Genomic DNA, 27,091 nt, shown 5'->3' with positions numbered 1-27,091 from the left:
CACCTCTGAGAGTCTTGGCATTCCAGGCAGCATGTAATTACCTTTGGAGTTATTAATGTATCTGACAAACTGCAGTTCACTTCAAAAGAAGAAGGAAAACAAATGCTGGTTCCTAAATTTGATACAGAGCCAGAGGATCTTTTCTTTTTGGCATTTGACATTTTTTTTCTTATTTCTTCATGGCTGTATAGGTTCTCAGAGCAGTGCTGCTGTTCCCGACAATAGAGAGAATGGCTCAGTCACCCCAAGGGAAGCTCATGACACCTGTGTTGTGCAGACTTCGTTATGTTATATATGTGCCTGTATACATGCTGTCCTTCCTTCCCGAAAGTGTCAAGACCTTCATAGTGAGATTTGTCTTGCAAGGCATGCAAAACATTGATGAAGCATCTCTCTCTGCCTCTGTGTGCCTTTTTAATGTCAACTGCCTAGGTGAGAAAGTATTTCACATGATTTTATTCAAGCAATGTCTGTATTCTCTGCTGTATATAAAAGGGAAAGCAAATATCTACTCCATGAGTCTTTTTTTTCACACTATAATTCTCTCTCTCTCTTTTTTGAGGGAGGGTGGAAAATTCTGCATTACCATTGACAATATATCTGTTTTTGCACCACCTACTTTGTGCTTTAAGTATTGTCATCTTTTACTTTTTTGCAACAGATGAAGAATTTTGTGAAGCCAAATACATGTTCTCATGCACAAGCAGACATAGTTAACACAGTGACAGTATGATGCAGGGTGACGAATATATATGCCTGTTTGGTGCTTGCTTTTTGTTTTAGTAGTGTAATGAACCTAGCTAATAATTATGTTCATGTTTAGGGTAGTGATATAATCAGGCAGACACAAAGGATGCAATTCATGGGTTTCTAGCTTAATTTTATCTTGCAGCATACCTTCCACAGTGCTCTCTTCTTTATTGCAGCTTGTTCACATCAGATTGTTTTGTCCATTTGTCCACCCTCACAAGTCACATCTGAGTCCTATAGAGACTCCATGAAGATCCACTGCCCTCCAAAGAGTTTGTATTTGGGAGTTGGGTAGAAACCAGCATACACAGAGAAAACCCACTTGAACACAGGCAAGACATGCAGGCTTCACTCAGAAGACACTCCATCCAAGAGTCATACCAGAGAACCTCTTGCTATACGGTAACAATGCTTCTCATACTCTGTGGAATCCATTGAAAATGCTTTGGTGTCAGAACTGTGATCTCTTAACACTTTAAGAATTTGAACTTTTCTCTTTAATATGTGAAGCCTTCAAAAATAGACAGTGGAGAAAAGAAACAAAGGAACTAGAAGTGATATCCAGGCAGTTTTCGCTTGAATGTGTTGCAACGAACAGAATAACGGTAGAGCTGCTTTTTCATCTGCTTTCTGGCTGAACTGTTGCAGAGTGCGTTAGCTTTTCCTTAGCCATGCTGACTATCAAGCTTACCTTCTGATATACCATTGGCCCATTTATTTATTTATTATTGTGGTGAAGTGCCAGGTCCATTCAGTCCTCAGTTGAGTTGGGGAGGGGCATTGTAATCAAGGCAAGAGCTTGATCAGGCTTGTTGTTTCGTAGATAAAGGCAGTGTACTACAGAGATGGGAACTGGACAATGGAAGTAAGCTGTCATCTGCAAAGGGCATTCTATTACCCCCATCATAATCTCTACCTGCAGCAGCAGCTGAGACTTCTGCAGTTGCTGCTATCCTAGGACAGTGCATGCCTGCACTATACAAACACACATGACCAGGCTGTAAATTGTGCAGTTACTGCTACCTTAGGACAATGCATGCCTGCACCATGCAAACACACATGACCCATCCACCCAGCTTACTGGGCAGTATAGTCATTACCCTGACCTATAGCACTGCATACTAGATCTCCATAATCTTGTTGGGGTCAGCAGTGCACAAGTTGGACCACCATCCTTCCCTCAGAATGGGTGAGCCAGCATTTGACATTCCTCTCTGCATTTCATTTCCCATATATTAAAGTATGCCACATCTGACGAATGGTTCCAGATTACTTTAAAACAAATGGAGGCATTACTTACCTTCTAGGCTCACCTTTCAGTAATTCCTTAACCTTCCAATGTTCTTTCATTCTAGTCTTATACTATCCATTGCTTATCCAAGAAATTATGACTGAAATTTACTACAAAATACTCTAGCCAGAAAGTGCATTTAGTGTATCCCAACATGCTACTTATTCTGTCATATATTCTTCATGCAGTATTATGTAACATACGTATTAGGATTTTCTCTTGTACTTTGTATATAATGTGTGTTCAAATTATTGCTTCCTGTTGTTATATCCACAAACTGTAATGCTGCTTTTTTATCTTAGTCGCCTCCTTTTTTCATATGTATAGAATATCCTAACCATATTGTTTATTTTTTACCGTATACAACTAACTGTACTCCTATGCTGTTGTCTTAGTCTTTATAACCAATGTCAATTTTTAATTCTGTTTAATATATACTCTGGGGCTTTTCTCCGTGGGCCTCCACTGAAAATGGGCTTATACCATTATTTTCTCAGTAAACAAATGTCAAATAAATAAATACATTTTGTAGTAAAAAAAGTTTTCTAATAACACTCATTTGATTTTATGTATAGTTGTTTAGCCTTCTCTGTGCTTCTTACTCAAGAATCAAAAGTATCCCTTTTTTCACTACTTTTCCTCTGTTTCACTAGAATTTACTCATTCCTTAGGCCTCAGGCAATTTTATCACCTCTCCATTTTCACCAATTAACTGCCTTCTGGCATGGCAGACTTTTTTCTTAGTTAGTTTTTGTCTTTATGTCCTGTTTCAGAGAAGAACATTTTGAAACTTCATGTGGGATTTGAGAGATTTTTTTACCAATACTGTTACAGACAGGAACACTGTCTTTTTAATATAGAAAAGAGTCTGCAAAGGGGATGATGATGAGACGGGTGGGGGGGGGGGGGTCAAGAAACAAGGAGAGACTGTGATTTTGGATGCAGGCCTTTAAGGAAAATAACAATAATGATAACAGAATATCATTTTCATAAAGTAGCAGAAAGTAGTGTAAGAACTGAGCCAACACGGGATTGGAGAAAGGAGATTCTGCAAATAGAAACTGCAATTAGAGATATAGACAATAGGCAAGAGGGGGCTGGAATTTATTGGAGAAAACTGGCAAAAAAGGTATTGGGAGCAAATAACTAAAGAGGGAAAGATAACAGAATGGGAAGACGCCAAACATTTATTTGGACTGCAGGTTATAGATTGCATTCCCTATCAGGGATTGATATCAGCATATAAGCGAAGAGAAAGAAATAGGGGGCTCCTAAATGAAAGACTAGCACTGGTAGAGTTTTTAGTAGAATGAATCTAGAACAGAAGCTGCCAGTAAAAAAGGAATAATTAGTAGAGAATATAAAATAGTGCATGATAACTACAAGAATCAATATAAAATAGTGCATGATAACTACAAGAATCAATATAAAATAGTGCATGATAACTACAAGAATCAATCAGAGGAGGCTAGAAAAGATTGGGAAGAGAGACTGGATAAGCAGTTCACAAAGAAACAATGGGAGGATATATGTATGTCTCCCAAATATGCAACAAAATCTAGAAGATTTAGGATTTTTGCCTGGAAATGTTTGCATACATATTTCTATACCCTAAGTGGACTCCAGAGAATTATTCCTCTGACAGACAGCAAATGTTGGAGGTGTGACAGGGAAGAAAGAGGTAATTGGGAACCTATTTTCTGGGAGTGTAGTGAATTGGTGGACTTTAAGGATTCCCTGTGGGTGCACTGTCGGAGATGATGGGTGGGCACATTGGTCTGACGAGGGAGATGATTTTTCTGAGATGTGATACAGAATCGGAATTGCCTAGACATCATAAGGCCTTGCTGTATCTAATAATGGTGGCTGCCATAAAAGCAATTGCTAGAAAATGGAAATCAAAATCTAAACCAACTATACTAGAAGTAGTGAATATAGTAACAGAAATAAAATAACTGGAAATGAGATCTTTAGAAAAGGGTAGGAGCAAATTAATCCGCAGTGGTGGTGCTGCGGTAGCATTGTCATCTCACAGTAAGACGCTGTCCGGTTCGACTCTCAGCTAGAGCGTTTTCTGTGTGGGACATGCATGAATGGGTGTACCTTCGTTGAAGGTTGTGCGTCAGGGCTGGCAACTCGGTACGTAAAAATCAACTGCCAACCATTAGCAGACCGGAGTTCCGCTGTGGCGACCCCTAACCGGGAAAAGCCGAAAGACACAACAAGAAAAGGGGAGGAGCAAACTACATAGGAAAAATGGGAATTGTGGGAACTATACATACAAGCGAGGAATGAGCTTTAAAATGTGGCAGGACTTAAATGAGCTATGTAATGTTTGACTGGAAAAGATTGGGTAGATATAATTGATGTATAATGTTTGCAATTGGGAGTATGTCAGTATGGTTTGTGATGTAAAATGCTTGAAACTAGGGTTGTGTTGGTGTAGTCTGTTTTCATTTATATAAATGTATGCTTGCTTATGTAGTAAGTGATCGTTTAATAAAGATGTTTCTTGCTTAAATAAAGGCAAGAATTGAATAATTTATGTAATGTTGCTTAATTTATGTAATATATAGCAATATATGTAAAGTATAATGTTTATGTTAGTTATAGTTTGATTATTTTTACATGACTGTAAATTTTCCTATGTCACAAGTGAGAATTCAATAAAGATGTTTTGAAAAAAAAAGAAAATAGTTCCCAAAGGAGCATTGACCTTGAGCCTTTCTTCAGGATCAACTCCCTTGACCTCCAGAACTTAAACAGTTATCATTCAGGCTGAGTTTCCTAAGTATAAGAGGAAGTAAAAAAGTAAGACAAATAAGCACAAGCCGTTCTCTCCAGGTCCACAACTAAAATGAAGAAAAATGAGTTTTCTACAGATTATGTTGGTGATAATTCAAAATTTTCATTTAAAATGGTATTAAGTAGTCCCTGCAAAAATCATAAGGACTGAAAGTTTATCTTCCTTAGCAGATAAAGAGATTCATGAGTATGGGTCTGACACTACCAACAGCAAGGGTTTTTACATCCTTTTCCATTCCTCCACCAGAGACTAACTATGAAATGTCTGTGCTTTGTGGAGGCCTTTATTAGAACCAGCATAGTATATCTGCTGCTACTTTCCCTTCTGACTTTTGGGCATACAGAGGCATTCTATCTACAATCTGTACAGGAGTACATAGGAAGCCAGAGTAGATACTCTAGGTATTGATGTTGATATTGTCAAATTTGTAAGAATGGGCTGAAGTGTCATTGTTGGGACAGTAGTCATTGATGTTGACTCTTCTAATGTCACACTGCTACTGCAGCTGTTGAAGCTGATGGCTTTGACAGAGATACTGTTGATTTCCTTGGGACCTTTGGTCCAATTCTTGTGACCACAGCCTTCAGTTCTCTTTCAGTGCTTAATCCTTTGATGTCAAAACTGGTGCTGCTAAATCTGATGGCTTTGACAGCATTGCTATCAATGTCTATGTAGTCTTTGGTCTCAGAGGTTGGAGATTGGTTTCTCAGGGACAAGCTTAGCACCAGTCTTGTTGACTTTGATATCAATATTGATATGGTCAGCCTTCAGGCCTTTGAGTTTGAGACCGTCAGTGTCAAACGTGGTGCCTGAGTGCTTGCTGTTTCCCAGTTCAAAGTTTAAGAGCTCAAAGTCATGATTGGTGCATACTCCACTGGTGTTGGTGCTGATCTCGGCAAGCTCCACACATAATCATGGCCAGTGCCTTCAGCCTTAAGCATTGCATCAATGTTAACTGTTTGTTTATTTATGTATTTATTTTTGGTTGCTTTGTTGTTGGTGTTTACTTTGTCATTGCTTACAGTTGTGCATATGCTGTCATCAGTGCCTGTACTCCTCAGTATATCATCCTCTGTCACAGATATTCCTCTGCATGCACCTGTAGCTATCCACCTTTTTTCATCAGAAGGATATAGGACCTAGATGCCCAATGCAGGGTATTTCTGTAATATCAGGAGCCATCATTGTTTTTATAGTGTTGTATTGGTTCTGCTGCCATGCCTGCTGACCGTCAAGCCTCTAAGGGGCCATCTTCCAGGCAGCCATGAGGGTACTTTGTGCTGTCACCAACATCCAAGCCGTGCCGTCCCCACTCTTAGCCAGTAATCAAGGAACCTGAATCCTCACCACTGACACTGGAAAGGGACATTCACTTGGAATACAAATGGATACACTCAGTATTTCCAGATGCAGACCTCTCTGCATCAAACACAATTTCCCTTAATAGTACACAGGGAACGCACTCAGTCTGGGGTCTGGATTTCTCTATCTTTCTCCTTGCAGGTCCCCAATAAGACTCCCCACTGATACAGCTGTAGGGTTAGGTCCTCAGCCGAGTGTCCAGTCCAAGTCCTCCAGCACCCTCTCTGTAAAGCCAGTGCTTCGTGCCCATGCTCCAAGTAGCTGATACACACTCTTGAGATTTAATTTTCACACATACATCTGGGAAAGGCTGTCACAAATTACCCACTCTACCAACTTTGACTAGACTGTAAGGTAATTGCAAGCATCCACCTATATAATATTTACATATATAATATTTATATATATATTTTTACATTTTTATATTTTAATATTTTCATAAATTGTGAGTAGATTAAGAGTCATCATCCACCCACCAATCATTATTTCTAGATAGGTACAGGGGAAGTAGAAGAGGGTGTTCAACATACATACAACAATAATAATTTAGCACGTATTTAAAAGCGCAGTAGTTTAAATTATTTAGTTTTTTAATACATTAGTAAAAAAATCCATTAATGTATTTTGGACATATGTACTATTTCAGATATATATTTAATGCACAGTTATATCATTAGCAGCTTATCTAATTACAGTTATTACAATCAATAACTGACAGACCATTGTTATGTGAAGTTAGTAAAAAAGTTTCATTTGCATCATCGATGGTACAAAATGCAAACTGAGTGTTCATTGTGTAACATATGTTTCGTAGTTTTGACGGTTATTGAGATTTGTATACTCCCTTGAACATATGGTGAATGTTTTTTGAATATTTCTGCCGACAAGGTGAATTTTTGGCAGGGGGGCATGAAACTTCAGGATAATTTATTTACAGGGCTATGTCCCTTTAATTTTTCGAAACATTTCTTTGGCGCCAAAATGTTTATTTAAGGCGTATACTCTTGGCACACAGTGTTCTGAAGAAGCCCGAATAACTGGTGAAAGCGCTTAACCTACATTCTTTTATTTTATGGATTCTGAACACTTTGGTCTTAAGTGAATTCATTCACGTTTACTACTTTGTATGGATTTTACAACAGTTTGGCACCAAGCGAATTAGTTGGATGCTTTTTCAACTACTGTTCATTTATATGGACTTACGTTTGGGTACAATGCCTATTTGTTTGGATGTATCTATCGTTGTTGTTCTGTCATGGGCAATAAATAGCTGTTTTTAACGAACGGAGTGTATTCCTGCTATTGTTCTATCAAAGGTGAGTGAGCACTTATTGGGGATTCCGTGTATTACAACAATTAGACTGTAAGGTAGTTTGATTGCCACCAGTCAGTTACTATAAGTCTCTTAAAAGGGTACCCAATTATACTGAGTGAAATTGATATTAATACAAATGATAATGTTGACCAAACAGCAAGGCTTTCAGGAGTGGCCAGAGTTATCAACAAATAAATATGTGCAAATACTCTCAAAACTTAAATGTTTTCTAAAAAGGACCAGCCACAATGAAAGGTTTAAATATATTTAATAATAAATAATAAAAGAACATGAAAATACTAAATGTCTATTTACAGTAAACACCAACGTTTCAGTCACAGGGAATTTTAAATATAACACTGATGGAAAGTTTCACACAGTTATAGAAAAACAGTATTTAGCTTGTCTCACTATCTATTCCTGATTGACTAAAATAATTACTGTTCCTACTTACTGAATAGAGCAAGGCAAGATGGGTGAGTGGTCCTGACTGTCACATTCGAGACGGAATATGTAATGCTGCTGAGACTCAGTCTCCTCTAACATTAAAACATTATTTCTGTACAGAATGACATCATATACATGTGGTCATCTGACTCTGTTTCCCGCACTATCCCCCATCATTAAAAGCTACCAAGGATTAGCACCTATTTGCTACAATAGAGCTTTGCTCAGATGTGGTGCAGCTGCTAGAAGTCATAAAACTATAAAGCCATTTCACTCTTCCCACAGGAGGTGCAACCTATTCTCTAGCACAGACATTGCGTCTCTGGCTCCTTTCAAAACTGTGGGATAACATCTTTATGGCTTAACCCATAACGTAATTTAATTTCAAGAATATTTTGCAAAGTCAGGTGGATTAAGATGAACCTCTTCACGTCCGGTATATATTGTTACAATATATTCATTTAAACAGTTACAGTAGTGCATGTGCATCTATATATTTATTTATTTGCATTTGTTTACTGGGAAGGTCCACTGGGCCTAGGTTTGCCCATTTTCAGTGGAGACCCGGGGAGAAAAGCTCCACATAGATTAACAATACATATACGAAATAACACACAATACCCAATGTAGAGTATTTACAGTCGCAATACATAGAATAGTGTAAACACAAACAGTAAAGATTATTTACATACAAACAATACACATTTACATTGTGCAGTGTTATTAACAGTATTAATGGAGATTGTACAAATATAATATCAGTTTTATAATTAACTGTTGGAGGTCTGTAGGCATGAGCAGCTGTGAAATGTATAAAGGCAGAGCAAAGTGCACATGCAGTCAGTTATGGTAAGTGAGAGACTGAAAATATGTGCAAGTTTAGAGATGGAATAAGGTAATGGGTTATAGTGGAAGGAGTCAGGTTTTGCAGAGTGTTATATTAGCACATGTGCATAGCCAGGTAGAGGAGAGATGTTGTCTGAGGGACTTCTTAAAGAGAGCAGCATTGCTGGTGGTTCTGATTGAAGGTAGGAGGGTATTCCATAGTTTGGAGACAGTAAAGGAGTAGACCATCAGACCAGCTGATAGATTTGCTTTTTCAACTTTGAGCAGCAGTTTGTTTTCAGATGTAAGATGTCTGTTTGGGTGAGGCATAGTCAATAAAGAAGAAGGAGAAGGGCAGATGAATAAGCAAATCCAACCTCCCTGATTGAGCCATGAAGCACATGAGAGGCTAGTTGAACTTTGGTCACCTGTGTAGTAGTTAGGGCTTTTTCCTTTTGTGTCACCAGCACATACTACATCTCATTTCTTTCCAGCATTGCACACTGTTCATACCTTTTAACAAGCAAACCTCACAAATACATTTTCAGCACAGGCATCTGTACAAATCAGTTTGATATACAAATCCATCCATCCTCAACCCCTTTTCCCATTTTGCATGACATATAATTATTTGCATCCGCTACTATAAGCCTTTGAATGAGTATTGAATTGGTTATGTCTGTACCTGATTTTGCTAGTCCCACAATTGTTTTGCTTGGCTTTCTGCATTTAAATCTGCTATTTCTGTTATTTGATATAAAGCCTGTTGCTCTGCAGTTAAACTTGTAATTATGTTCTAACACACTGTTTATAAACTACTACCTTGGTGTTATTGCTGATGTAGCTATCTGTATAAAAAGCCCATGAGAACCTTTGCTGATGGTAAAAAGTTCATGCACCCTGTGTGATCAAATGTTCTACAGCTACATTTTTTTCAGCCATCAAGACACACCTGACTTTTTATTATTTGATGCGCAGCTCTAAAACACTGTCTTAGTTTTACGTTAAATAAAGATGTGCCTCCACATGTTCTAAGCTGAGTTCTCATCGGACGCTGGAGCTTATCATTTGATATTGTTATTATCTGCGTATAAAACTTTTCATAAGCACGATTGTGATCTTCCAACATCAGTTAACGTTATCGTAACCAGCACTAGTTAATTAACATTATCGCAGCCATACTAGCTAATACTTTATTTAAATGGTTGCTGCGGACACCTCCTTTGCCAGTGCTACTCAATAAACCTAGTGGTTGATTTCTAGCAAACTGCTCCAGTGTTAGCCTTTTAGACATATAAAACCCACAATAGACTGCTGGTCAAAATCTGTTCAGGTCTGTCTGCTTTAAAAATAAACATGCCAATTTGCTCTTGGATGTATATTCTTGAAACATTGGCTATTGCAAATACTGAGCATGTATTGTAATTTATAGCTGCCCCAACTGGCAATTACTAAATGAGCTAACAGAGAAATTGCTGAGTTGTATGTCTAAATGGGCTTTGGACAACATTCTAACCTGTGATACTGGCTGTTATATAGTGTCTTTTTCTTTCCTTAATGCATTATTTCATAAAAGCTACTTGCTGTCTATTAGAATTTAGGCATTATACATGGCATTTCATATAGAGTTTTTCAAATTTTTCAAGGCATTATTCTATGAAACTATAATTGCCATTCAATAGATTTTAGGATTAAATGTGGTATTATTTTTCCTTTTTATATATTCTGTACTGTACTTAGAGTCTATTGCCTGATTTCCTGTCTATATAAAATCAGCTACCTGCACTCAGGGCAGGAATTGAACTGTATGGCAATACAGTATTTACCATTCATATAGTTGCTCTTACCTCATATTTGTGTTAATATTATATTGCTTGTATTGCATTACTACCTCCATCTTTTTCTCTGTGCTCTCCTCTCTCATATACCTTACTATCCTCTGCCCTACTTTGTCTCCTTTCCCTTGATAGCTCTTTGCCCACCCCCCCCCCCCACTGTTTCACTTCACTTCACTCTTACTACCCAAACTCTCCTGCTATTAGTTCCATCCAGCCTTGTTCCTTCTCTCACTTTTTCTGCCTAGGCAGTATACTCGGTCCTGACCCCCCCCTCCCCGCTGCCATCCAGACAAAGGCCAGGGAACCAAAAAGTAATATCCAAGTCACAAGGAAACAATCCAGAAGGGATCCATGTTTTGCTTCCTAGTGGACACCTCAACTTAATATCTTGCTATTTAGTGTTATAAATCTAATGTATGTATAAAACATGTTACTTTAATATTGTCGTAGAATAATTTGCATGTCTAACCCAACTATTCCTCATACATCACCACTGGTCCCATCCAGTTCTTCACAATCTTTTGTCAATTTTCTTAACCTGAATCCTAACCTGCCTTTCTGGTTTCTATCCCTTCTTTCTACCTTTGTCGTTTGCCTTATGTTTGTCACTATCTTCTCAGCCTACTCCTCCCCTCCACTTTTCCTGTCTGTCTCTCCTGGTATTTCAACTCAAAACACTTACCTGATTTCTGATTGTTCTCAGCCTACTTCTCCCCTGCAACTTACTTGTCTCTCTTGGTATCTCAATTCAAAACACTTTCCTGTTTTCTGATTTTTTTTTGCTGAACTAGTCTCCACTTTGCATGGGCTAGCCCACTCCATTCGCCCTCACTGCACTTGGGCTCACTCCACTTCCCTACCCTACCCTCATTCCCACCCACCCCCAGACTCCTGACTTTATACCTAACTAGCCACTCCCCCAAAGACTCACTCTCATTTCCACCTCACTTCCTATAAACCACACCCTTTCTCACTCTCTTTGACTTACACCATCATACACACTTTGTGTAATCTCTTTATTCTAAGACCTCTAATACAACCTCCTTACTCAAATCACATCTTACAGCATCTGACAGATAAGAACTCATACTCACTCCTGTAAGTATATTTAACAACAATTCCCTTCAATACACCATCATTCTATAACAGCAAAATGTTGCCCCTAACCTTTATTTTAGTAAAAAGCCTCACTATTACAACTAACTTAATGTCCTGCCTTCATATTGACAGTACTAGCTTTCCATATAAATCTCCAACCTCTCCAACCTATATGCAAGAGAAACCAACTTTACTGTCAGTATCGCTCTCTATCTATAACATCTCTAACCTTGACCTAGCCAGATTCAAAGTACCCCAACACCAACTACCCTACCACATCTCTTGAAAATATAACAAATCCATAATCAAATACTAAAAAATATCATCCAGATCACATCTCAAATCATACTTAGTGGAGATGTGCACCCAAATCCTGGACCTACATTCTATACAAATAACACCCTAAACTCCTCCAGGAAATCCACTGACCTAATTATACTCAACATCAACATAAGAAGTCTACTGAACAAAATACCAGAACTAAATGCCACCCTGGCCCTCTACTCCCCTGACTTAGTCCTTCACACTGAGACTTGGCTAAAACCACATAACAATAACAGTGAATTTGCTCCACCAGTTTATAATGTGCTTAGACAACACAGGACATCTAAAAGAGGTGGTGGTATAGCTCTCCTCTTCAAAAAATAACCTGACCATTGAACTGTTACTCAACAACCCATCCAACTTCAATAATGCAGAGACTATTTTCACCAAACTAAAAATTAATTCCAATAAACACCTATATTGCATTGGTACGTACATGCCCCCCCCCCCCCCGGCAATAACATTAATACTGTAGAATTCATTCTAGACTAGGCATCCCAAAAGCTTCCCCAAGAAACAATCACAGTAGGTGACGTCAATATCAACTGGTCCTCCTGTGACTTACTCCACCCCACTAACCACATTAATCTATATTGTTTCACTCAATTAATCAATACTACAACACGTAGATAAGATATCACAAAAGGAGTCCATCGTAGACTGGATCCTCAATAACAGACCACGTAAATCCTACCTCTCAGGCTCCCTCCTAGACACCCACAGTGATCACTTACCCACTTACAGTATGCAATTAGACACCAAGTAAATCCATTAAAATCCTCCACCCTCCAACAAATCTGATATAGAAAAAATTTCGAAACCCAAGAGTTCATATCTGCACTTAATCAATGCAACTGGAGACCTCTTATCATTTCTGTCCCTCAATAGTGCTGTAGACCACTTCAACAACACTTTCCTTAACATTCTGAACCACCTATCTCCTATCAGAACTGTAAGAACTAAATCCAGCTATGCCCCCTGGCTGACCAGTGATACCCGTCTACTTCTTAAACAAAGAGACAAAGTCTGGGGCACATGGCGTCAAAATAAAACTCAAAAACAGGCATATCAGGAGCTATGACATAAAGCCAAAAAACAAATTATGATGGACAAAAGGAAGCACTATATAGAAATCCAATCCAAACACAAGACTAATCCACAAAAATGTTGGGCTCCCATTAATAAAATCTACAGCGGTAGCGTTGTTACCTCACAGCAAGAGGTTCTCCCGTTTGATTCTTGGCTTGGCTTGGGAGTGCCTTCTGTGTGGAGTCTGCATGTCCTCCCCGTGGTTGGGTAGCGTTCGAAAGACATGTATGCGTAAATGGGCGTGCCTTCGTTGAAGGTTGGGCATCGAGCTGGCACCTCGGCATTTCATAAAAAAAAAATCTACTGCCAATCATTAGCGGACCGAAGTTCTGCTGTGGTGACCCCTTACTGGGAAAAAGCCGAAAGACAAACAACAACAACAACATTAATAAAATCTTACAACCAGATAAGACCAGCATTCCACCCCCTAACATTAACACCACCCCCAATAATATTGTCACCCAATAAAAAGAATACTTCACCAAATTCATCCTTGCCCTCACCAATAATAATTCTTCCACTTCATATCCAAACCTATCTACAGTACTGGCAAACCACTTCTCCTTACAACCTGTCCCAACTAGCACTATATAAAATATCTGAATAGACTTAAACCCACAACCCTGGCTGCTGATAAATTACCTGCACAATACCTAAAAATTGCAGCCAAAGCCATCTCTTACCCAGTATCTATACTTACTAATCGCTCCTTATCAGAACAACAAGTTCCTTCTCTGTGGAAAATTTCATATATTACACCACTCCACAAAGGAGGCAACTCTGTGGATTTATCAAACTACCGTCCAATTGCCATTCTATCCCCCTTATCTAAAATCCTTCAAAAATGTATACACTCACAAATAATGCACTATCTCCTCACTAATAATCTCCTGACCCACACCCAGCATGGTTTCTGCCCCAATCACAGTAATACCACAGCCCTTATTAGCTTTATCAACACAATAAATCAACCTCAAAATAATGTTAACCTAATATCCACAGTATTTCTAGATCTCTCCAAAGCCTTTGATACTGTCTCTCAGCCCAAGTTCCTACATGCTGTCTCCAATCTTAATCTAAGTGACTCCACTCTTACCTGGTTTCAAGACTATCTATCCAACCGCCAGCAAGCAGCAAAACAGCTAAATACCTTTTCTGCCCTCCTACCTGTCACTCTGGAAGTCTTCCAAGGATCCATCCTTGGACCTCTACTCTTCAACATATTCACCAATCAACTCTATAAAGCTACCCAACATGCCACTTTAATCCAGTACACGGATGACTCCACTTTAATCTGCTGCACCCCAACACTCCCTAAACTCCAGGAATTAACATAAGAATCATTTACTGCTGTTGAAACCTTGCTAGCCAACTCTCAACTAATACTTAACCCCCAAAAAACACAACTAATTATATTCTATCCCACTAGAGCCTTAGACCCCTACCCTCTTTTATAATATTTGCAGCTAATAACACTCCTATCACACCTGTTCAACACACCAAACTACTAGGAGTTATCGTACATCACAACATGAAATTTGACACCCACATTTCACAGACAATAGAAAAATTCCATAAAAACTTCAAACCCTATACAGATTTAAAACGTACCTCACCAACAACAGTTAAGCTACCATTGCAAGAACACACCTATTATCCTCTCTTCTCTATGCTCTCCCATATTCATCAACCTAAACAAAGCAGACTTAAACAAACTAAACAATTGCTGCAATAAAATAGCTTAAGTTTGCTACTGATTTACCCACCAGGACACATCACTGTCTACCTATCAAGCAGCTGTCCTGGCTAGAATTACCCAATCTACTCACATATAACCAGCTTACTATAGCACACCAAATTCTGTATTATCCTGACAGAGTACCTGCACTTCAAGACCTCCTTAATATCTGTTCTAACAGATGCCTTTTAAGATCCACCAACAAAGCCCAGGTTGACATAATCAAAAGCAACCATAATTCTGGGGATTCCTTATATTCCACTTCTGTTACAAAGATCTGGAATTCCATCCCCGTAGACATTAGGTCCACAGAAAACAAAAATACTTTCAGAAAACTCCTCCAGTCCCATTTAAACAGTTCTTGGTTATGTAACTGTTCCAACCCTGGGTAGCCTCCCTTTGCAGATCAGTACTGCATTTGAATCCTCTAAGAAATATTCCATTAACTATTACCTATGTTCTTGCTCATAAATCTGTGATCACTGCATTAACCATTGTTGAATGTTGCCTTACAGTTGCATAATTGTCTAACAACCATATTGTTTTTGGTTACACAATATGTATTTATGTTATGCTCATTGCTTTATCTACCTTTTTGTATCTGTACTGTAATCTATTAATTTGTGAATTTTGTTTTACTGTACAAATCTCTGTGAGGCTTTGTAAATTGTATTTACTGTATTAATCTCTGTGAAGCTTTTCTCCCAGGCCTCCTCTGAAAAGGGGATTCACACCCAGTTGGACTCTCTCAGTAAACAAATATAAAATAAAATAAATAAAATTCCAGCTAGCTGTGGCGGCATATGTTACAAATCCACTACCCTATTTGTCCTGCCATGGTTGGCAGTACCTCCTATCGTCACACAAGCAATATGAGCATTTTTCACTTTTATGAGCCTAACCCCCTCCAATGGTCACAAAAGCATGCATATCACTGCAAAGGCCTCCTTGAGTCTACATATACATGCTTCTCCACGTGTCAACAGAGGCTACTGTCACTGGCTTGTGCTGCCATGCCCACATCCTCCTGACCAAGCCCAAACTGCATGGTAAGCTTCCACTTTCCAGCTGATTCCATTCATTGCAGCCACAGCACTAGTTGAGCAAGAACCACCATTGCCCCCCCCCCCCAGATCAGCAAGTCCATTCTCCCTGATTGAACCATCAAGCATGTGAGAGGCTAGTTGAACTTTGGTCACTTGGGTTGTAGTTAGGTCTTTTTCCTGTTATGTCACCAGCACAAACTACATTGTTTCTTCATAATAATTGGACCTATCCCCTGTAAGGCTTTATAAAAAGCATGCTTTCAAGAGGAAGTACATATACTCTGTTTCAGAGTCTTCCACTTTAGTTATCAAAGAATATGACCTAGATTCCTTCCATTCTCCCAATGATCCCAAATCTGGGAAAGTTCTTGAAATAAAGAGACAGAAAGGGGGTCTGCCCACAGACCCAGCAACCTCTTCACTTGTTTTCAACCAGATCTTTCAATCTTTTTTCTGGCTGATCCTTTTCATGGACAGAATGGTTTGTCTTTTGATGAGAATGGCATGGAAATGCCCTAATGCATGTGGGGATTGTCCTGAGGAGATCTGACAGGATCTTATGACATCCAAAGGTTTGGATGTGTTCACTGAGAATCCTGCAACACAGATTATGCAGAGCACAGTGAAGCCTAAATCTGCTCAGTAAAATAACCAGAGGTCTGGAAGGGACAGGTGTAGCTGTGGTAAAGGCAGAAATACTTGGAAACAGCAGGGGTATCATGGACCACCCTGTGTAAGAGAGTAGCAAAACACCTGAGGCCTTACCCAGTCTGGAAGCATTTAGGGGTTGTCTGTCTCTCTACATGCAGGCATAGCTTAATGCCACACAGCATAGGTGGATAAGTACACTGACATCCAGAAGCTAAACAATTCCCTTCTTTACTCCTCCCTGACTCCGCTGTCTGCCTCCTTGTCAGGCATTCGACCCATCAAAGAATGCAGCAAGAAAAGAGCCATCCAGGAGGTCCCACTAAACCAGAAAGGATTAGGTTTTTACGTCAGGTTGTTTTTTCTTAACCAGTTTGACAAAGGACCTGAGGTCCATATTATTCTTGAGTGTTCTGAATTAGTTAATGCAAAGAAACCTTTTAGATAATCATGGTGCAGTCCAATGTTTCTTGGCTGTTAGAAGGATTTGGATGTTTTCATTGGACCTCCAATTTGTCAATATCAACCTCTGGATTGCTAGCATCCAGGGCATGTGTGCCCTACTGGGTAGGAGCATAGCATTGCCAGTTCCATAGTTTCCCATTCATACATGTTCACCAAATTTATGTCTGTGATTGCAGCAATCCAATGAAGGCATTTCGATACCCTGACAATCTGTTCCTAGTTGCTCCATTGTAGAGGAATTAATATGTGCTGGGGAGTCTCTTCTCAGTTTCTTCAGTACAGAATACCATTAATGCTGCAAAGTGTCAGTCAGTTGGAGTCATATCAAATAGTTCCTCTTACATGTTGCATTTTGGACAGACTGCCATGCAGGACTCATCTTCTCATGGACAGGATCTTTCCTTTACAAAATTTGATACTACAAATTTTCATTCTGAACTTGTGACAGAATTCGTATATCTAGGAGCCTTGGGATTGCCACAGTTTACATGGTTCCCCTTTGCCAGATTATTCATGAGAGTTCTACAGTGTTCTTTAACATTTCAGTGGTCTCAGCTTGCAGATCAGAAGGCACTTCATGGTTTCCATTGCTTGCAGACTGCATATCAGGGAGTGGATTCATACTCTAAACCCAACTCATTCCAAATCTTCATCTAGTAGTGGCAGTCACCACAGAAGCCAATGGCCTATGGTGGGAACAGCATTGTCTGGCTTAGACTGCCAAAGGGGTGGGTGAGCATAGTTGTAGGCCAGTTGTACACATTATATTTATGTTGGTCAGTACAGTCTTTCTCACCCTTCAGGCTTTTTAGGACTCCCTCCTCCAAGGTGCCATAATCATCCACACTTACATGGCAGTAGTTTGGAATATGAACAAACAAGGAGGAGGTAATGCCTACCACCTTTATTAAGAAGCACTGAGGTTAATGAAATGGGATATGTCTGCACACCAGCTTGATTGCATACAACACTTCTCTATCAGAAAGGTTTACCCATTGTTTACTGACAGCTTGTGAATGATCTCTCACTCCATCAGTGGGTTAGAAGCCACTCCTTCACTAGAGGAAGCCCTTAAGCAACTTCTTTACATCCCCAACCTCTCTGCCAAACTTATTTTCCCCTCAACCCTCCTCTTGGGGAATGCCCCAGAGATGTAGTTTTCCAAAGCTGGCCTACAATACTTCTTTACACCTTCTACTGTTTCCTCTTATTCTGACATTCATTCAAAAAGCTAGGTGAAATGTATTGAATTTCATTCTGTTAGTCCCAGTTTAGCCTTGACAGTTTAGGTTTCCCTTACTCAGACCTCACTCAGCTTCTGCAGAAATCTCTGAGTTGCTTCATATCTCTTAGGACATCTCTCTAGAAAGCCTCGCAAAGATCTCATCTCACTTTAACTAACAATGTGGTGTCTGCAGTTACAATAAAGGCAAGAGACCCTGCATACCCCTCTTGGGTTTTCCAAATTCCTACTTCATATGCCTTTCTACTCTTATAAAAAGGCATATAAAATAAATGGATACATTTTTTTTATATATAGGCTACTTGTAAAGATTTAGACCCCTTTGAGTAGTTCTTGCAATCTAGGGATGTCTTGTGCAGTTCAGATTGTATATGGGCAGTGCAAAGCCTTTAAAAAATCACATAATATAGATGGTTGAATGACTGTATTATTGTTTTTGAAAAATATAGTAAAACTTTGCCTTTGTAACCTAAAAGACATTCAGCCATAGAAGTGGCTACTGATTGATTTTTTTATATGAGAAATGTAATAAAACGTTGCCTGTGCAACCTACAGTATATTCAACATGGGTAGTGGCTACTTCTCAGACCTTCTTTAAGAATGTGTCTTTTGATAATATTTGTGCTGAAGATTTCCTTGCTTTGTAGCTCAGAGGGTTAAAGTTCCAGCTACAACACTGATGATCTGAGTTTGAATAGTGGCTCACGTTCTGGAAGATCCAGGCTGTGGAGAGTGGGAGTGAATGGCTGATGCACTCACCATCCAGGGAGGAGAGGGGTGTTTTTTATCTGGCTTATCACCATTCAAGTGGAGGCTTGCACTGTGCTGAAATACAACCAGGCAGAGGATGTTAGCTTGCATTTGGTAGGACATGTGTGGCGATACATGTGTGCATGAAGAATGCACAGCACACCACATCAACCACCTGAAGCTGAAATTAGGGCCTGTTAGAAACCCCCAACTAGCCACATTCTTGAGAGCTTTCTTGTAAACCTTTGGTCAAATCAGGAGAGTGGCAACTATGGTAGAGTTTTGAACCACTAGATGGACACTAGATTGTAGGGAATGTTTTGTTGCTGATATTAGCTGTCTACTGTGAGCCCTCAAACTGCCATTTGGTACATTCTGGGAATACAGACTGGAAAGAAATGCAGATGGTCCTTTGGACAGCCTGGGTCAAGTAACTTTCATATAAACACAAGAAATCTAACTGATAAAAATCAGACAGTATTCAAGAAACACCAACACCAGGTAGAACTGATAGAAATCCTTTTACTTCAAGATCTAGTACCTTGGCTACTTGCCTTCAACGAATACATTATTCAAAATGCAACTGTCTTAAATACATTCCAAAAAACCATCAATCATTCAATTACACTTAATTAACAATAATTAAAGCCATAATATATTATTTAAACCTAAACATTATTAACAATACTATTTAATAAAACGTATATTAACAATTTTCAACTCTTGATAACATATTATTTAATAAAGTTTAGATTATTCATAAATGAATTACTAAGCAAGCCGTCAACATCACATTTCATTATATTCTATCAAACATTTTTTTATTTTCAGAATACATGAACAAATTTCACTAACAAAGTTCATAGACAAAAATACATGAACAATATGACATAAGCAAAAATTACAAGATTAAATTCAAAAGCAGAAACTATGAAACCAAACCTATTGCAACATCACCATGCAATAAATAAATCATCCAACATTGTGCAACATCCTAATACACTAAATTCACTTCCAAATTAAGACCCCTCGGTGAAAGTGTCCTATAATTCAAAATGAACTTGCTCTCTAATTCTAATAATTTCATAACTACATCACCACCCCTCTGGAGTACAGGCTGGGCTAGGACCGAAAAGAAAAAACTTGAAATGTTGCCATTATGCACTGTCAAGAAATGTTCAGCCACAGGACTTTTTAGATTTCCATTTCGGATATCCCCAAGATGCTCTAAAGTCCTGATTTTTACAGCTCTTTTAGTCTGTCCCACATACCATTTGGTATCAACACAGTCACAACCAATAGCATAAACTACTGCACATGAGTGACAGCTAAACTTTCCCTTATATACAAATTGTCTACCATTCAACCGACCTTCCATCATATTCTTAACATGGACACACACTTTGCAATGGCCACAAGGAGACATACCACATGCATCCTGTTGAATTTCACCCTGGGCCATGTTCAGCAACTCCCTCAAATTAGCATAACGTCCATAAGAGAATCTGACATATCAAGGAAAAAACCTTCCCACGTGGGCATCCCCACTAATTATATGCCAATATTCCACTGTAATTCTCCTCATTATTTCAGAGAAATCAGAATATATAGAAACAAAATAAATTTCCCTTTCCTTCTGATGGCCTGATCTAACATTGTCATATCTGCTCCTACCAGACTTAAGCACATCCTTCTTATTTAAGATCTCTTTAAAAGAGATCTTAAGCACATCCTTCCTATTTAAAATCTCTTTTAAAGCCTTACTCAATATCTTCTCATCATAACCTCTCGAACATAACCTCTTTTTAGTATTCAATAAAAATTGCATTTTACATGCTTCATCAGAGGTATTCTGAGCTATGCACTTAAATTCCCCCACAGGTAAAGATTCAAGTAAATGCGGAGGATGCATACTAGATGCATGCAACAAGTTGTTTACAGCAGTTTCCTTCCTGTAAGGTCTAAACTGAATATAATCTTGTAATTTTTGCTTATGTCATTTTGTTCATGTATTTTGAGTTGAAAATTGTTAATATAAGTTTTATTAAATAATATTGTGAATAATGTTTAGGTTTAAATAATATATTATGGCTTTAATTATTGTTATTTAAGTGTAACTGAATAATTGATGTTTTTTGGAATGTATTTAAGACAGTTGAATTTTGAATAATTTATCCGTTGAAGGCAAGTAGCCGATGTACTAGATCTCTAAGTAAAAGGATTTCTATCCGCTCTACCTGGTGTTGGTGTTTCTTGAATCAAGTAACTTTCATGCTTGCCTGGATCACACATCCCTCTATCACCTTAGTCAGTGGTCACAATATCAATGACAGATAATGAATGGTCTGAGACAGATTAGAAAGAAGCTAATGGTGGGCAGGTAGAGATGCAAAAAGCATACAGAAAATAGTTCATATAGCAGTTAAATGGGCTTCATTGATTGATTTTGCAAAACACTATAAGCTGGATGTGGTATTTATATCTGTGATTGTTCAGGAACACAGTAATTGTGTGTTCCTATGAAAGTGAGATTTTATCCTGCTGTTGACGGGGATGGGCCTCCTCATATCAAGTAAAAAAGTTATGCACTTGCCGTAATGATAGCTCAGGGTAAGCAGATCTGTCTTGGTCAACATGCCCAACCACAATCCCTCCTTCTTGCTGATGTAGTCCAGATCTCATTACTGTCACTATGATTTTGTGTTGCTTTCCCAACCCACTGTAAGATGCAAACACAGACTCACTCTATCACAGTGCACGCACACATATATTAGCAGTTTGGGACATGGGAAGAAATGAAAGATCCCAAGAGAAACTCAAACAGACACAAGGAGGGCATGTAGACCCCACTGAGAAGCCACCCAAATTGAGAACAGAGCTGTAGAACAAAGTGGTATGAAACAGCAGTGCCCAATGCTTCACCAGTGTGCCATCTTGTAAATGGCAATAATGCAGTAGCTTTTTATGATTAGTTATTTCAACCAGCATGTTCTAAGGAAGTGGGAAGAGATGTTGACTACTAGGAAACACTATCTGGATACAAAAAGAAAATGCAACCACTTAACAGTAAGATATGATGACATGGTTAAATTTTCTCCTCTCAAACTCAAGGTTCAGAGTTTGATCCTGATTTTTGGTCACTGTATGTAAGGAGTTTGCATGTTCTCTCCATGTTAATGTAGGGTTCGTCCCACTTTCCATGGACATACTGGGTGTCTCTGTGTCTAGGATGGAAGTTATCAGGTTCAAGTCCAACCCTCCCAGCTGAATTTGAAAGAGAATACACCCAAAATGAAGAGTTTTATGCAATAGCACATACTGTAGATGGTGCTTGTCAAGGGAAGAGGTATATGGAGCGACTGCTTTAGGAACCAGATGTGGTGTGCAGTATTGTTTAGATAAGAGAACACAGACAAGAGACGGGGCTTGCCTCTTGGTGGTGTAAAAACTGGCTCTAGGTGACTTGTTATATTGACTTTTTTTGCTTAATGAGGCATAGGCATTGTCAGGTGCTAAGTAGACTGAGGCCCAGCTTACACGAGGGACCCACTGAAAGACTAGTAAGGTTCTGCATGCCCTACTGGTCAGTGTGTGTGCCCACCATAAAACCCAGCAGCCTAAGTCAATAAGCTACTATGTGGCCAATGTCTGCCAGATTGGGTTACCTGGAATAGCTGTGTTGAGCGAAAGATGGATATAAAAAACTTTCAGTTTTGCAAAAGTAAACTAAGAATTGTTACCTTGAATATATGTTTACTGATGGGACATAACATGCAAGTAAATGAAATTATGATAAGGAGAAGACTGGATATTCTCTGCATCCAGGAGACATGATGGAAGGGCAGAGCAGGAGTGTCTTTTGGCTTGACATGCAGAGTCTACTAATCAGGAGAAGAACAGACTAGAAATGGTGTGGGACTTGTGGTAAGAGAAAGAGAGAGAGAGAAAATCTTCATGAAGACAGTAAGGGATGCAGTCAGAATCAGTGAAAGACTCAGCAGTCAGCCTCCACCTAAAGATAGACCAGTCTTCATGCTTCTCCACAGCATAGCTGCAGTGATGAGAAATAAAGGACATTCAGCCAGCAGTTTGCTAAAGCAGGACAAAGTGAGTTGGTCTTGATAATTTGGAACGTAAATTTCTTGACAACAGGAGTACTGAATGATTTGCCATTTCAACTTCTCTCAGGCAAACAGCTTAATCACTGGCTTGCCAGTCAAGACAGTGATAAGAGTACAAACACAAGTGGTCGTCATGTAACTCACATGGAGCTTTCACCTTGTAAGGAATGGGCACTGGAGTCAATTCAGATATTGCAGAGTCATCCAGAGTGAAACAGTCATTCCCCAGCATAAAACACAAGTGGTGACAGTCAGCTGCAAACAGTGGTCAAAGAAGGCTCTAAAGTCAGCAGAGACTAGGCTCAAGATTGTAGTGTACTGCCACATGCATAGCCTCCGATGAAAGTGGAGGTAAAGAAAAAGTACAAAGTGCATTAAGGAAAATGATGTTAGGGAAAGAAGCAGGTTCAGATTAAATCACAGCAGATGTGATCAAGATGTTGGTTGTGTTAAGGGAGAATGTCTCCTGAGAGTACTCACTACAGTACTGAGGGAGAGGCACTCTCATTGCAGTATTGAGGGACAGGCACTCTCATTGCAGTATTGAGGGACAGGCACTCTCATTGCAGTATTGAGGGAGAGGCATATCCCAAATGACTAGAGAATAGACAGTCTTGTGCCAGTGGACATGAACAAAGTGGATATTCACAACTGTGAGCAGTAAAGAGATATCAAACTGCAGTCCTATGCTGGTGAGGGTGATTTTGTTGATGAATACACAAAATAGTACAGAATAAAGTGGGAGATGAGCACTTTAGATTCAGATCAGGATGTAGTACAACTGATCTGATATTTACAGTTAGACAGATAGTGGAGAAGAAGCTGGAGATGAAGAAAGGGTCCAACTGAGCATTCTTAGACTTGTAGATAGCATACAACAGGGTCCCGTGAAAGCTGATTTAGGCAGTCCTGTGATGGCCTGAAGTCCTAAAAAATACTGGTAGAATTAGTGCAAGCTATGTACTAGGAGCCAGTGACACAAGTGCAAGTATTTGGTCTAACATGGGATTTTCACAATGGTAGTGAGTGTACAAATGGTTTCGACTCTTGATGGACTGTGTCAGCAAACAGGTCAGAGGGGACAAGTCACCAAAACTGCTGTGAGACCCTTAACAAATGTTAGGGATTGGAATGCAAAATTCAAGGTATGTGGGATGGAACCGAGTACAGAGAAGACCATATTCATGGCAGCAAATGGGGGGATAAGTAGAACAGGGAAGAGGAAAGTAGTGAAGCAGGTTAATAGGTTCATAGGTAGGTACTAGGCTATCGGCCCAAGGGCCTAAGTAAGCCTAACCAGAGCCACAGAAGTGATCCGGGGTGTATTTTCTATTTTCAATCCACTCATCAAGATTTTTCTTGAAGAGTGCTAATGAGGAACTTTGCTTGACATAGATGGGTAGCTTGTTCCAGAGTATAGGAAGTCTCTGGGACAGGCATCTATCCCTCCAGCATATCCTGTTTATTGTGGTGACAAGGTTTAGGTCCCTAGAGCATGTAGCTCGGAGGGACTGGGATTTCTTAAGGTGTAGCATGTGCAACAGCTCTGGGTTTAACATAGCTTTATATGTTAGGCAGAGGTCTCCTCAGAGTAGGCGATATGCTACAGAGTAAAGCTGGAGTTTTTTGAGACGGTCAGTGTAGGTCATCTGTTTGAGGCCAATAATCCTCTTTGTGAGGTACTTCTGTGGCCTTTCCAGCTGCTGAAGATGTTTTGTGAGGTACATTCCAAAAGGGGTGTTGTAAATGGCCACTATTCACCACCTGCATGGCCCTTTCAGATTACTAAGTTAAATAGACAAGGCTTATCTTTGATGAAATAATATTGTTGAGTGACTAGTTGTGAGCTTTTTGATACCTTACATTATAAAGTCAGATATGATACATTTCATGACTTTGGAAATTAGGCTGAGTCTTTAGTTCCCCTGGATCTGAGGTAGCCCTTCCTTTTTGGATAAGATACCAGAACAGCTATTCTCTATAATTAAGGGAAATACCCTGTGGCCAAACTAAAATTAAACAACTTCTGGCAGGATTCTGTGAGGGTATGTTTGGCATTATTTGCATACAAGTACATTGTCTGAACCCATAGAAGTGGTATTTTCTTAGTGGGGCTGTAAGAGGCTCAGAGATTTCTGAATATTGATGACTATTTCTGGGGTAAAATTAGCACAAAATTATCCGCAAGTATATTGACCATGGCTTTACAGTCAGAGTGGGTAGTGCCAGTTGGATAAGACTGAAACATTCCTGGGTGTTATTTCTTAATTTTTTGTAGTAATTACAGAAGGACTTATTATTATCCTTGGCTTCAGATACTAGTTTCAATTTGTGTTTTGCTTTTTCTTCTGAATGGTCATTTTCAGTTCTTTGATAATCTTTTCGCCAGAGTTTTTAAATGTGGTTAGATTTAGATGTGCTAAAGGACTTAAAATACATATTTTTTTTATTCATAGTTTTATCCTTAGATACCCAAATGAACATTCTCTAGCAGGGTATTAATATACAGATATCGCCTGGTAGCATGGACTAAAAAAAGAAAACAGATTTTTTTTTACATTCACTAAACATGGCTTTGCTGTTTAGTAAGTGTAAAGTGAAAAAAGTAATGTGTGTGTGAGACAGAGAGAGACAGAGATAGTAAACAAAGTAAAAATGAAATGAGTGTGTGTGTGTGTGTGTGTGTGTGTGTGTGTGTGTGTGTGTGTGTGTGTGTGTGTGTGTGTGTGTGTGAGAGAGAGACAGAGAATGAGCGAATGATAGATTTAGAGAGAAAAAAACTTGTAGACCCAGCAAGTGTGAACGAGATAGTCAGAGTGAGTGACAGACTCTGTGCATACCTTCCAGCTTCTTTGATTAAGAATTCTAGATAAAGCCAACAAAAAGAGGTAAAAGACCTAAAATTAGGGACAATTTTTAAATGTAACCCCAATTAACTTAATAAAGCATGAGGTTTACCATCAACATATTTTCTAAATAATAGGTATGAAACTATAAAGTCTGGCTTTATAGACTGAAATTAATTTTCAGTGATTTGCTAGAAAATCAAACATTTTAGGAACAGAGCAGTAATTGTCAGTGATTTACCAGAAAAAGCAAACATTTTTGAGTTATAGAGCAGAATTAGGGACAGTCGAGAGACATGGGGGAGGAGAGTCCAATACCTTTGGATGATCTTTTTCTTTATATTCATTTGATCATAATGAGTCATCTGAAGTGTACTCAATAAAGAATGTAGCCATTATTGTTGGGTGTGCATGTGCCTGCGTCTGTCTCTGTACACCTAGATTTATTAGTAATTGTGAGAATATTACATTATAATGGAATAAACAGAACTTTTTGTCCTGAAGGGAGTTACACGTGCAACTCAGAGTGGTGCACCTGACTTCATGTTAAACATGTGGGGCTTTCTTTGTAGGAAAGACTATAAGAAAGTTAACATAGGTGAGCATATAAACACTATAAAAAATTAGCACAAGTGCTTTGAGTAAACACGCTTTTAATGTGTAAAGTTTTTAAAAAGTTTCTTTATAATGTTTTGGAATCTGTGAAAAAAACACCACAACAGTGAGATGTAAATTCCCTTTGAAATTCAGGGCATTAGTATGGCAGACAAAACTAAATGCTAATTCTCCCCAGGGCTGAATGAGATTGTAAATATAGTGTCTTTAATAGCTAAACATGGTGAAATGAAAAGTGATTGGTGAGTGAATTAATGAGTGTGGTTTTGGTCTTTTTAAAATGAGTGAAATTTATGGGGCTGTGTGTTCTGAAGAAGTGTAAAAGTGGAAAGTGAAATAAATAGAAGAAGGCTTGTATGTCCATTGTGTATGTTTATTAATGTTTAATAGTAAGACTTTGCCTAAAAAAAGACATTATGGGGGCAGCAAAGGCTTTATTCTATTCAGCAAGTATAAACTATGGAATGAGAGGTA

At 38.9% G+C, this 27,091-nt stretch overlaps 1 protein-coding gene across 1 annotated transcript in view; it reads left to right on the top strand.

Annotated features, from left to right (window-relative positions):
* LDAH (lipid droplet associated hydrolase) overlaps positions 1 to 27,091 on the top strand; it is a 1,619,373-nt gene that overhangs the window by 1,007,195 nt on the left and 585,087 nt on the right. Inside the window, exon 6 of the mRNA XM_044062623.1 lies at positions 192 to 432. Within this exon, the coding sequence (XP_043918558.1) occupies positions 192 to 432 (241 nt within the window). The remainder of the gene's footprint in view (positions 1 to 191; positions 433 to 27,091) is intronic.

Source organism: Protopterus annectens, chromosome 2.part1 (genome assembly GCF_019279795.1).
Source record: "Protopterus annectens isolate FY-2018-M chromosome 2.part1, PAN1.0, whole genome shotgun sequence".
Classification (NCBI taxonomy): domain Eukaryota; kingdom Metazoa; phylum Chordata; order Ceratodontiformes; family Protopteridae; genus Protopterus; species Protopterus annectens.
Note: the sequence above shows the minus strand (reverse complement) of the source record. Positions and strands in the feature narration are given on the sequence as shown.